We start from the raw sequence: 14,049 nt of genomic DNA on the forward strand, positions 1-14,049 counted from the left end.
GATACCGAGGCAACAATTTGCACAGACAAACCAAAGCTGGGCAGGAGAAGACTGGAAAAACATTGGCACAATTCCTGCTTTGATATTTAGATGATATGGTCAGAGTTTGGTTAAATGACATGAAAGCATGGATCCATCCTGCCGATCCAACAGAGCACCTTTGGAATATGGTGAAATGGGAGATTTAGGATTTGTGCTAATGTAACAGATAGACAGTGTTGGGGAGTAACGGAATACATGTACCGCTGTTACGTATTTAAAATACAAAACATGAGTAACTGTATTCCGTTACAGTTACCGTTTAAAAAGGTGGTATTTAGAATACAGTTACTTTGTTGAAATAAATGGATTACACGGCGGTACTTCCCTGTTTCATATTGTCGCGGGTCAGGACTGTTTGGGTTTTGTTTGACAGCTACGTTCTGTTGTTCCAGGTGGCAGCGTTACGGTTGCCATGGTTACAGAGTGACACTCTCTCTCTGCGTGTTTCCTGGGTGAGAGAGGCCTTTTTGTTGTTGTCGTGCTAAGCTAATAGGCAGAATGCTACCGGTATTAGCGCTAAAGAATGTAGCATCATAGGCAGTGTAGTCCGTGCTGCAGGGAGAATGGACTGCCATACACGTTATGTGTCTGTGAGCGAGGGAGGGAGAAAAAGGAAAAGTACGAGCTGTCATCGAGCAGAAACGGGAGCTGGAAGCATGTAAATATAATAATAACCACTGCAGCCAAGAAGAGAGCCTGACGAGCCCAGTTGTAAGTAAGCTATTAAGACTTGACTGTACACCGTGTTCGTGTTTTCCTCCAAAAACAATAAGTTCCGTTGGAGCAGCCTCTGTCTCTCGCTAGCAAAGTTGACCCAGACAACAAAGTAAAGCTAGTTTTCAGCTACAAGCCCGACACAGAACCCACCGTATTAGCCAGAGGTCCCTTTACTACGGTTCGGAGTCGCGGACCTTCAGTAACAGTAATAAATCACAGCAATAGTACATTCACGTAGTTGTAAACAGCATGATAATGTATTAAGTAATCCAAAGTATTCAGAATACGTTACTCTCATTGAGTAACGGAATACGTTACAGAATACATTTTGGGGCATGTAATCTGTAGTGGAATACATTTTAAAAGTAACCTTCCCAACACTGCAGATAGACTATTTACCATCTTAGATTAGCTGGGGTTTTTGGTTTTTAGTGGGTAAAAAATCTGACCAAGTGCTAGAGTGAAAATTTTGAGATCACCACAAACATTAGTTTTCATCCTCTGTGCGTCTGTACTAAATCTCATGAATATTCCTCCATTACGAGTTAAGATATTTCAGTGAGAGTCATGCTACTCATATGCGTTTTATACACTCCTATCATTCCTTTCCAGCTCGTTGCTTTACATTTAATATACATGTGAACATAAATTTAAAAAGTAAGTACTTCCTCTTTAGCGACTAAAATGGTCTGTATTTATATAGCGCTTTTCTAGTCCCTAAGGACCCCAAAGCGCTTTACATTATCCAGTCATCCACCCATCCACACACTGGTGATGGCAGCTACATTGTAGCCACAGCCACCCTGGGGCGCACTGACAGAGGCGAGGCTGCCGGACACTGGCAGTAGGTGAAGTGTCTTGCCCAAGGACACAACGACCAAGACTGTCCAAGCCGGGGCTCGAACCGGCAACCTTCCGATTACAAGGCGAACTCCCAACTCTTGAGCCACGATCGCCCGACTACTTGATCCCATCATCTTGGGTCAACAGTTGCATTGTGTTCCATAAATATAACAATCATCCACGGGTCCGCTTGAATCTACAAACCGGTTCACATCCTGTCTGTTTGCCTCCGTGTTTACTTGATATTGTTGTGAAACTTCATCTGGGGATTGCAGCGGTGTCGGCTGCGGAGGAAAGTGTAAAGTAAGATGTTTACTTTCATTGTCCGTTTGACCCTGCCCTGCTTTCATATGGCTCTCCTCCAGCTGATAAAGGAGCAGCAGCAAAGAGGAAGCGATCACTATATTTAGATTCAGAAGCTGATGCATAAAGCAGCCTTTGACTGAAAGACTGTTATTGAAATTTGTGTATTTTTAACATTCTTTTGATTCCCAAAATTGTCTACTCTCCAATAAGGCTTGTTTTTCAGATTCTGGAACATTTTACATATTTATAGTTCTCCTTTTGTTCTTTTTTTCTTTTCTTTCCCTCAGACCGTTTTGATCACCACTGTCCCTGGGTGGGCAACTGCGTGGGCAAGAGAAACTACAGATACTTCTACCTGTTCACCCTGTCACTCTCCCTGCTCACCATTTATATCTTCACCTTTGACATCGTCCACGTGGTCATGCGTAAGTATCCTGTCATTCAACTGGCCAATCAGAGAGAACACATGAGCCTAATCTGTAGCCACGCCACATCATCCTGCTTCCTTCTTTTGCTGAACATAGGATGAGACAGACAAACTGAGAGTATTTCCTCATATGGATGATAAGCTCTGGGTTTATTACCTTAATAACAATAATGACCTTGTAATTTCTGTTTCCCTGTCCACAGGCTCAATGAACGGTGGCTTTTTGAACACTTTGAAGGAAACACCTGGAACATATCCTTTAAAACTGAGTGTGTGGGTGATATGTTTGCTGGATTTTCATGAACACCAAAAACTGCAGCCTTTGCCCAACCTTAGCATAGCTAAGTTAACAGAACTCTCATTACTTGAATGACAAAAACTCATCCTGCAATTGAAGATAAGTCGCTAAACTGTGACAAATAAAAAGAAAGAAATTACAACTTGCTCATATTTTGCACAGACCCTTCTGCAAGATTCTCATTATAAAATAATTCACCTAGAAACACTCTGAAATCGTCCCGAGACAGCGGCATCAGGCCACACACAGAGATAATCTTAGGCTTGTTAGTTCCTGAGCTACAGCTCGTTAAAACCTGCAGATTCATTGATGAGAGGCAAGAAATGATAAGTGTCTGTTTATCTGCCTTTTCTCATGTTACAGAAATATTAGAAATTTTAATGGGAAAAAAGTCTTTAAAGTCGTTGCACATTTCATGGATTAAAATTTTAATTAAGTTATTTCTAAATAGTCTTATTTTTTTCTCCTTTTTGCACAGTTAGGAGGTAAAACCGCTTCTTTCATCGCTCTTTGTTCTCCCACTGACATTCACTGCCTTTAATCATGTTACATAATGTTTTGCTACGCTGTCCGCGGTTTAATCAGTAACCTCGAGTCAGCCAGAAACATCTGTTACTGTTTTCTTAACTGGAGCTCACTGTGCTGGAGGTGCTGGTGTGTTTCTTCACCCTGTGGTCAGTGGTGGGACTGACTGGCTTCCATACCTACCTGATCTCTCTCAACCAGACCACCAACGAGGATGTAAGTACTTGTTTTTTCCTTGTTGTTTTTTGTTGAATAACTGCTCAGGTCTACAGTTCATTTTGGTTCGAGTCGAGCTGTGAGGCACAGGTGCTGCATCATGGCTTCTGCAACTCAATCTCTCACTCAATCTCAAAAGTTAGTCCGTTCTTTATTATTTATTATTATTTATTGTTTTCATAAAAAATGAAGATGGAAAATGACAGATGAACTCCTGAAATAATTAGGCAGCAATTGCTTTATGAGCGCACATATAACATTGGTTCCCCTGTACCCATAAAAGACTAAAACAACTGAGTGAGAAAACTGGGAACTCTGCATGCGCATATGGTTCGACGTTTCAGTCACAAGGCAGGTCCCAGCTAAAGCATCTCTTGCTCTGTCATCTTTTTTCACTCAAACGGAGACCGTAATTTGCAAAGTAACATCATGTAAGACGAGACGAGACAGTCTGGGACATTCACAGCAGTAGAGTGGACCGAGCAGGAATAAATAGGTGCAGCATAATCTAACAACAGAAATACTATATAAAAACAACTAGAAGAAAAATGTACGCTCTAAAAAGCAAAGCAGAAGAAATATATGCATTAATAATAATAATACAACTGACATTTTAGATGCCTCGTAGCAGCAGAAATTGAATGTTTCATAGTGCAGTGGCTGCATGTTAATAGCAGCATCACACATGTGTACCTTTAGTGAGTCTGACAGCACCTGGGTGAAAATACCTCCCAAATCTCGCCTTCACACTGTCACTGAAGGAGTTGCTCATAGCTGTCAGAGTGACTTGAATGGGGTGGGAGGTGTTGTTTGACGTGTGATGTCACCATTCTCCTGTCACTCATTACCTCTACTGGACCACTGACTCCATTCACACTTGAAGTTGGTTATTGAGGCCATACAGTCATTAGGAAAGTGTTTACTGAGGCGGTCCTGCAGACATCTCTGCAGCTGAGTTATTTTGAACTAAAGAAGCGACACACTGCAAGTCATTACAAGAATACAGATTGAGCTTTGTCCATCTTTTATGTACAGTCTATTCTGGTTATAGACAATTATCTCATTTATTTTATTTTTCCAAGTTTTCTGCAACTATACTCTGATTCTTCAAACTTTATTTTTCGTCACATAACAACAGAAATTGATATTTGGCAGAATTCAGTGAGCTGCCTACTCTGTAGGCTGCATTCGCCAAGCTGATCCTACACAGTGTTTCGAGCATCAGTTTTAGTGTTCGAGTGGGTTTCATAGACTTTAGTCCAAGTGAACCGCTGCTCAGACCAGTTTACGTTTACATTTCATTAAATCCACATGTGGCTTAACACATCTGGTCAAGCTGCATCTGGATTAACACAGATTAACACAGAGACACGTTTGCTCGTCTCTGTGTGTTTCTTTGCAGCCTTCTCATTGTTGGAGGAACGTGTACGACTATTTCAGCTCAGGAAGGCGATAATACAGCTAAAGCTGTTTGTTACCTGCCAGAAACCCTCGAGGGGAATATGGAGAGGCGTTTATTCTCAGTTCTTTAATGCCCCATTAGGAGCACTGAAATGCTTCGGGGTTGAACAAAGTCCAACCCCACTGACCAATAATAGAGATGAAGATAAACGCACATATTACAGTAATGCTCGGATTTTTAAGAGTGATGGGTTAGATGTGTTTTCTGGTGAGGTCTTGGTTTATATCTTGAAGGTAATGGTCAGGTGGATACATAATTAGGATAAATCTCAGTTTTAGCAACATTGTGATCGGGCAGATTGGCTTCCTGTGGCTGTAAAGATAAACATGCATCACCGTGGTCCAACACTACAATTTCTAAGACCAGAGAGCTGTTACCTTGACAACAGCTCCTCCTCGTTCAGCGCTGAAGGACAGAGGGCTGGTAAACCGTAGCTCGTTAAAACAAGGTTGGTATATTGTAAACAAAAGAAAAGCAAATAAAGTGTCTGACGACCAACAGAAAGAAAACAGAGACATAAATAAAATGAGATATTAGCTCATTAACTCACTCTCATTTAAGAGATTGTACACACAGAATTCACCAGCTTGTTTGTTATTTTTCTGTAAAGGTTAATGCTTTATTTTTTATCTAAATCAGGAACACTGAGACAGAAAACCACCAGCAGGAGCAGCTTATTCTGCTCCGACTCTCAGCCATGCGACAAATTGTTTGCAGTTGGACTCCTCTCAGCCAACCAGCAGGCCGATGGAGCGTAATGATCTAAAAATATGCACGAAAAGCTTCTGTACTTAATAAAAGCACTGACAAAATGAAGCTGAAAGGAGTCGAAAACAGACGCGCCGGTCTCTTTCTCTCAGCTTGCCAACTACATTTAGAAAAAGCTTCTCCGGCTGAATGAGGAGGAAAAAAGTATTGATTGGTTGGCCACATTAGCACAGAGTCGTTATTTAGTCACTGCACACAGAAACACAGAGTCAGGCTGATGCGAAGCAGATGATGAGCGGCGGACGTGCAGGTGGATGAATTCACAGAGGGAGTAATTTGCGTTGTGTGTGTGTGTAAATATACTGACATTAAACAGCACGTATTCTTTAAAGGAGGCTTTGTTAGCCCAGATCTAACTGCAGAGGCTCTGACGAGAAGCAGCAGCAGCAGCATCGATGTGGTGGGAGGTTCTAGATGGCTGAAAGCAAGAGAGTGCACTCATACTTTGTTGTAATGATTAATTTATAATTCCCCTTCTTCTTTCCTGTGGGATGGCTGGCCTCATTTTTTTTCCCCATTTAATCTGTAATGAAGCAGTGGAAGGTGCACCTAAAACGTGTAACGTTGCTTCAGGAGAGGAAGCAATAGCTGTCAGCCCAGCTGTTTCAATATCTGCGATCGGGCTAATAATAGATGCATCGATACCTGCAGGGGCCGGGCACGGCGCCAGAAACACTGCTGTGGCAGAGACGAGGAGGGGGAGTGAGAGGAGAGAGGGAGGAGAAGGCGAACGGGGGGAGGAAGGCACCTTGAGCGTTATGGTTGCTCTGGTCTCCCCGTAGGACGACACATGCTCGATGAAGTGTGTCACACATGCAGACACACGGAGGCGTGTGTGCAGGCTCCTGACCTACATCTATGACACCTAGAATGAAGCTTTTTGTGCGTCCTGCTGGAGGGTCAGGGAGTGCATGCTATGCTGCGAACAGAGACGAGCCTTTAAAACGATCACAGATGCACTCAGTCTGCTTTATCTACGTTTCCTGTTTTTAAAAAAATCGAATCTAATGTGGCTCTAATGCAAAATCTGCAAATAATTGTTGTCCACATTGAAGGTCATTGGATTATAATGGAAATATTTGTTTTCTATTTTGTGTATTTTATTGTATGATGTTGTGTAACTGTGCCAGATTTATTCACATGAGAATTTTTTTTAAAAATCTGCACTCATTGCACTTTTTGTTATTAAATGCAGTGACACGCTTGATCACTGCAGAGATGACAGTAGAATATAAAGTTAACTATTTAACCCCAAAATAATTTATTTAAATAAAACATGGAATCATCTACAGTTTAAAGAAAAGATGTCTGAAAAGTGAAGAAGTGTTTTAAACCTGCTGTCTTTCTACCAGCCAGCAGGGGGGGTGATTCCTGTGGTTCCAAAAATGAGCTGTATTAGTGTATTAAAAGTATCTAATTTCAGGTCTTATTTAATGGAAAATTATGTTAATTTTGGAGCTAAATAGACTATAAACTTGTGCATGATTAAGGTCCAAGTTTCTCCTATATATGAAAGCAGTGTCCTTGGTTTCTTCTTTCAGGTATTTAAAAGAAATTTGTTTTAAAATCTGTCTTTGCAGGAAATATTCCTAAAGATCCTAAAAAATTATAGGCGGTGTCAATAAAATGATGCACAGATTTGTATTTGTATTTAAAAAACAGCTATATATGCATAGCATAGCATATATGCATAAGTAAAATAATGTTTTAACTCCTTAAGCCACAAAAAAGCTGCTGTGTAGTGGTTTTATTGCAGAAGAAAACCTCAGTATGAACTCAGATTTTTAATGAATGAATAAAGTGGTTCTAATCTTCCACTGCCCTGCCTGTTTGTACCCATCAGCACATAGATTTCCCAGTAAATCAGTATTCATTAACTCCTGACAAGCTAGATTTTAGTGGGTCAAACCCAACACTGTGGGGATGACTTCTATAAATGGAAGTATGCTTTTGAATAAGGTATAAGCACAGGGAAAATCTTCATGAAAGAAAAGTGAGTGCTACTGCAGATGACTGATAGTTTGGCAGGGTTTGCTTCTTCACTGATTTATGTTGTGGTGAATTTTGTTTTGCATAGATTAAAGGATCCTGGTCGGGAAAGAACCGAGGCCAGAACCCTTACAGCCACAAGAACATCATCAAAAACTGCTGTGAGGTGCTGTGTGGCCCGACATACCCGAGGTAACTGCTTATTGTATCTTAGGCTCACAGTTTTTGGGGGGTTTTTTGGTCATTTTGTCAGTGCAAGACTGTTTCCCGCACTGTTGTCTGAGCTCGGTGGCATTGCTTTGTTTTGGTGACTAATGAGCAGTAAGTGAATGATTGCTTCGTCTCACCCTACAGCGTGTTGGACAGAAGAGGACTACTGCAGGAGGATACACTCGTTTCCTCCAGCAACCCCGTGCCACAAACTACGGTGAGTGCCCACAAACACACACACATGCACTCTTTCTCATTGTAGTCTCCTCATTCAGACACACAGATTCGTGAGTGGATGGAGGCTGCAAAGCACAGAATAATGAATATAGAGCAGACATAAAACAGTTGAAACCACTTAGAATTGAGAGAAGAAAGGAGGTGTGTGTGTGTCAGTGTCAGAGAAGGGCCATTTTGTGCCTCTTCTTAGCATACAGATGCTGGCGTTTTGCATTCACTTGTGTTTGTTCCACTGCTTTAAATGCAAACAGGACCAGTATAGTCAGGATTATTCCCATCTGCAGTAATTTATATTGGGTATTATAGCTCTGTTCTGGGACCTCCTCGCCCTTTTATGTACAAAAATGGAGCAGCAAGACCTGCACAGAATAGAACAGGTATTAGTGAAAATAAATAAGGCACTGGTTAAGCCAAATACAGCATGAAAGGGGGAGATGAAGCACAAGTGGGTCACAAAGTGGCTTGCAGATGCACAGCAGCTGAGGACCGGTGAAAGCAGCTTAAACAGCGCAGCCTGTGTAAGATTTGTTTGTATGTGTGGACGGGTATCAGCTGAACTGTTAGCGAACATGTGCTTTCACTGAGATCACGTGATCAGCTGGGATTGAGGCCGAGCTTGACTTCAAGATCTGCTTTTTACTTTTAGACATATTTTGTGGGCTTTTTAGGCTTTTTTGATAATGTAGGACAGTGGAGAGAAAATGGGAAAGACCGGGGAAAGGTGCACAACAAATGGCCTCGAGGTGCTTTTACCTTATGGCGTATGGGTCGCCTGCTCTGTCCAGTTGGCTAAACCGGCGTCCTGTACACCTGCTTAAACGAACACTATACAGAGCAACCATTTAAGTCTTGGAAACGTTAAAGTTAAAGTGAAAAATCCTGTAACTGTCGCTGTGTCCATGCATGGTGGTTTAATACTTTTCTAGTTGTGCTGCAAACAATAATTGCATTTTTGGAAGTGCACTTACTTTTAAATGGTGTGTTGGGATCTTTTCTGTGCCTATATGGGTTCTCTGCAGGCATTCCTGCTTTCTTGCACAGTCCAAACACATGATTTGTTTGTCTGCATCACCGTGCTAGCCCTGTGGTGGATTGGCAGCCTGTCCAGGTTGTCCTGTCGCCCTTCCTGTGACCCTGAATTGAATATGCACTTGGATGATTAGTGTGTTTTGCTGCATATGAAATCATGTCTACTATATAATAAATGTGTTCTGAGTTCTCATGTTAGGTTTTGTATTGTTGATTGTCATTTATGCTTAGAAATATCTACTTATATATGCTTAGAGTTTTATAATTAGTTTTAGATTGGTATAAGTTTGATCTTCAATAGTCTGCAAACTTTGTGTGCATTCCAGAGCACTCTGGGAGCACGGGAGAGGTCGTACCTTGTCTTATTGTTTTATGGTAGGATAAACGTAGCTATATCTGTTTTAGTCTAAGTGCCTTTTGTTTAGATGAACTGTTGGACTTCCAGACCAGCAGGTTTAGGGAAGTCATTTATGACCCCACACACACACACACACACACACACACACACAAGGTACTCTTTGTTTGTATGTAGACGTCATATGTTAATGAAGCTATGTATATTCATGTAACCTCAATAAAAGAGCAGTGTTATGGGGGAGCGGACGAGAGCGACTGGGGTCAAGCGAAGGAACGGCGCTTGTCGTGGTTCTCTCCCTCATGCATGAGTAACAGGAAGAACTTTGCGTACTTGGTGTTTAATGCTTTTTGCTGTGTAGTTGAATTGTCCTTAATGTTCCAGCGAATAGGTTTGTAGCATAAACCTATCATCTCAAAATGGACATGGAAACAAATACATAGTGTTCAAAAAGATCTAGATGAAGTACTCAAGTTGAAAAATCTTTACTGGCATACATTGTGTTGAGAGCAAAATGATGTGACAGCAGTCAGTGGAAACCCAAATCACCAAGCCCTTTGAGGGATGGATTCAAAATCAAAATCAAAGTTAAGATTGTTGAAGTTATCGTTTTTGATAAAGGAATTAGTTCCAGCAAAGGAGAAGAAGAATCACAAAGATATTTTTTTATAAATTATATAGTTTTAAAAATGGTACTAAAGAGGGAATCCACAGCTTGCACTGGAAGTAAACCAATAAATGATCCAGCAGTACTCAAGCACTTCATGGCATTGGGGAGGTGTCTTCTCTGTGAGCTTTTTCAGGTTTTATTCTTTTACATTGATATTTCTACATTTATTTTATTATCTGACTGATTTTAACTGAGTTCAGAAAATGTGACGAGGCACACGTTTGTTCGTCAAGTAAGCATCAGCATGTGAATCCGAATCTGCTGACCATCTCTGCTCGGCAACTGTCAGTCAAAGCTGATTCCAACATACTCACACAGCCCAGAATAAGCTGTTACTGAAGTACCAATAAAATAAAACACAACTTTCAACTTTGAATTTGACTTCAGTCTTTAAAAAAATAAAAGCTGAGCCAAAGGAAGTCAGTACAATATCAGTAACGCGTGACCTTTTAGTACTCTGTCGTCACTGAGCTGAACTTTAAGTGGTGATTTTAGCCGTTTTTCCACTGGAAACGAGCGTCAGCCGATGTTTTGATGGAATGACTCAGTGTATTGCTACTATTGCTTCATTACAATCTGTTGTGATGGCAATAACGACCTCTGTTGTACTCGGTCTTACCACAAAAGCTTCTGAGTGCTTTAGCGGGTGTTTTTATGTCGCAGCATCACAGTTGAGCGAGACGCAGGCACAAAACCTGCAGGTGTGCAGCTCAGATCAAAATGAAGGCGGCATTCAGACTTGGGTGGGGTCCAAACCATGAGTTCAGAGCACACCGTTTTATCTTTTTGTTTTTTAATTTAGCAACTCTCCATCTCTTCCTAATATAGAAAATGTAAATGTGATAATAGTTTATGAATTTCTAATATAAAAGGAGCGACTGCGTTGTCTCCACCCAGTCTGGAACAAAAGAAAGATTCGCCTGTTTTATGTTCTACTTCCTGTTAATCATCTGATTCAGATCAGTTTGTCGTTACTGCATCTTTTCAGCGTGCTGTCCTCCAGGGAAGAGAATTGCACATCAATTCCAGTTAATAGCTGCTACGAAATTGGGGGTTGCTGTCAAACCAGTGGCAGTGAGGCATTTGCACACCCAAGTCAAGTGCAAGTCTCACTTTATTCTAACTCAAAATAACATTACAGTATTGACATAATAAGTATGATAATACCACTGATTGCAGCAATATTGGCACTGCTATAACCCCCACATTTTCAGTGACCATGTCCACTGTCTTCTACCTACAGAAAACCACAGCTCCGCTCATCCCCAACGAGCACACACCTGATGATGCCAAGCCGAGCATTGCTGCCTCTGCGGAGAAGAGCGCCTCCCCAAAAGAGGAGCACCCCGCAGCTACGAAAGTCCCACCCCTGGCTTCACCCGAGACTGATGCAGAGGCTTCCGTCACCAAGGAAAGGGCCCATTAGCTGCATTAGAGGGCGGCTGTCATCGGGGCTGCTCCTCCAGCATCCTGCCTGGTCAGGAACTGAAGCATTAATAATCAATGTCTGACTACTGCGAGGAGGACTCAGTTATTCTCCGACTCCTGCCCATCAATCCCTCAGAAGAGCGGAGATTTTGCTGCAGCTCCTCCTCTTCCCTGCTTTTTCTCACTGGTAGCTGCAGAGGAGTTTGATTGACGTTCGCTCCTGCAGGAGAAGTAATTAAATGGAAAGTCAGCAGCTTCCCGTCTCCTGAACACTGCATGGAAAAAAAAAAACGCATAAGGGGGAAAAAAGCTGCTGGGGTGCCGCAGAAAGACACTCCCCAAGCTCTCGACGGCCCCACAGTTCACCCGTGGGCTTCCTCTGACTGTCAGTACTCAAGTATGTTTATATTTAAAATAGCGTAATGACATTTATTATAAGAGGCCAGTTCAAATATCCTTGCAAGTCTCTGGCAAAAACAGAAGCTATCACTTCTGGACATGTGTACAACTTCATACATACAGTCAGTTTATGTTGTGCATACATTACACGCCCTATGCAAACCACGAGAAGGCTGGAGGAGCAGCTTTGAGAAGAGTGTGGCGATGAAGGGTTTCACCTTTCAGTCAGAGCTCCTGATGTCCAGGCAGCAGGAGAACGTGTGAATCCTTAGCTGAGAAATTCATTTAAGGCTCCTTCCAGGCAAAGTCTACCTTGTACTCTGATACTGCTGCATTCAAGTACTGGTGTCACTGATGTGCATCTTTTCTTAACAAAGTGATCTCATCCAGACCAACGCCTGTCCTTTCATTTTTTACGTTATTTTCTTTTTTTTATCTAATCAAGGATGTAGTGTGCCATCGGCGCTCTGAAACAGATGAGTCACGCACATTTAAAGTCTCATACGTGAGAAAAGGCCTGATGAGCGTAGAGACACTCGTAGTACCAGTGCCTTAATGTAACGGTTGCATCCATCTGTAGCAGCTGAGGTTCACCAACAGAGGAGCCCTTCAAATCATTAATCCAGTGCTAACCTGTGGAGGTGATATAAAGGAAAAAGCATGAATCTTCTACTTAAACACTACAATTTTTATGTTGTTGACAAACTGTGAATTTTCCAAATCTGAGAAGGAATAATCGCTATTTAGCTGAAAGGATCACAGAGACCTGTGAGTTTATGTTGCTGCGTTTTAAAATATCGCAGGTCACTGAAAAGGAGCTTGTGAGTAATAAACAACTAAGCAAAGCCATCTTTTAACTGCAGGTTGCTTCAGCAGCGATAGATGTGCTGAAAACTCAGCTGCTGGGTGAGGATGAAAGAACGAAGTGTGTAGCCAGAGTTAATTATTCAGCCTTTGAGCTCCTCCTGATCTTCCTCCCAGTCCTCTCTCTTCCTGCCGTGTTCTGCCTCTGTAGAAAAGTCTCATCTTACTCCTCTCCTCCTTTTACTTGCACAGTTTTTTTTGTACAGTACGCCCACGACCGGTGCAGCTTTCGCTGCAACCAGCTGTGTCAGGCTCATTATCGCAGAGAATGTTTTTTAAAAAACAAACTTTTATCCTCACCCCCCCTACGTGTCTTTTATTTTGCTTGGGTCACAACGATCGCCTGAGGGTACAGCATCTGTGCAAAGACCAATCAGAGAAGGAGTCAAGCAGATCCTTTGTATTAATTGATGTTAGCTGATAGTGAGAGTTAGTGATTGTGCCGTATGCAAGACAGAGTTTGTGTTTGTGAAATATACTTGTGTAGAAGTTTTAGCACCGTATCAGACTCTAAAATCAAGGGTAGAGAATAAAGTTTAGGGTGAATTGAGGACGGGCATGCCATCGTTTTTATTTAACCGTCAGACTTTACAGCTTTAAAAACTTGATGGGGTAAAAGCATTAAAACTTCATTAACTCGTTCATTCTCTAACTGTTTCAGCTCTCGAGGAATTCTTTCTACCTGCTCTCAGGTAATCCCTGACATGTCTCTGTTGGAGGATGCTGTGAAGTGTGTAGTAGTGTAAAGAAGTGTAATTACTGAGTATTTGTTTGGAAAACTCAGAGAAATGCTCAAATTTACAGTAAATCGAGACCTTTTTTTCTTTGTTTTCAACTAAAGCTGAACTTAGTGGGCTTTCTTGTGGAAAGTATTTAAAGATAGTTTGGTGTATTTAATTGTCACCGAGAAGCAAGAATGTATGATGTTCGATTTTTGAGAAGGGGAAAAAAAAAGGGAAGCTCGTGATGTTCAAAGGGAGGATGAAATTGAAGGTTTAGCTGAAAGTCTGCAGACCACAGAGAGACCGAGCCGAGCTCTTGTATTTATTCCTGTTTTCAAAGCGGGATCAGACGTGAATGCTCTGATCTGATTATTACATCGCATTATGTATACAGATACAGTACTATACCGTTGATGGAACACTTATTTATGTCCACTTTGTTTGGTATCAACACTGTGATATATGTATTTCATTCAATTTATTCACTTCTTTTTACATGATCATTGTGTCTGGTAAATAAAAAACATGTTGTCTTATTATAA

General features: G+C 41.5%; 1 protein-coding gene across 1 annotated transcript in view; it reads left to right on the forward strand.

Annotated features, from left to right (window-relative positions):
- The window catches only part of zdhhc9 (zDHHC palmitoyltransferase 9), a 32,030-nt gene extending 17,981 nt beyond the window's left edge, over positions 1–14,049 (forward strand). Inside the window, exons 4-9 of the mRNA XM_085173629.1 lie at positions 2,196–2,333; positions 2,539–2,585; positions 3,270–3,374; positions 7,682–7,785; positions 7,948–8,020; positions 11,338–14,049. Of these exons, the coding sequence (XP_085029755.1) occupies positions 2,196–2,333; positions 2,539–2,585; positions 3,270–3,374; positions 7,682–7,785; positions 7,948–8,020; positions 11,338–11,520 (650 nt within the window). The 3' untranslated portion in view covers positions 11,521–14,049. The remainder of the gene's footprint in view (positions 1–2,195; positions 2,334–2,538; positions 2,586–3,269; positions 3,375–7,681; positions 7,786–7,947; positions 8,021–11,337) is intronic.

Source organism: Neolamprologus multifasciatus, chromosome 2, assembly GCF_963576455.1.
Source record: "Neolamprologus multifasciatus chromosome 2, fNeoMul1.2, whole genome shotgun sequence".
Lineage (NCBI taxonomy): Eukaryota > Metazoa > Chordata > Actinopteri > Cichliformes > Cichlidae > Neolamprologus > Neolamprologus multifasciatus.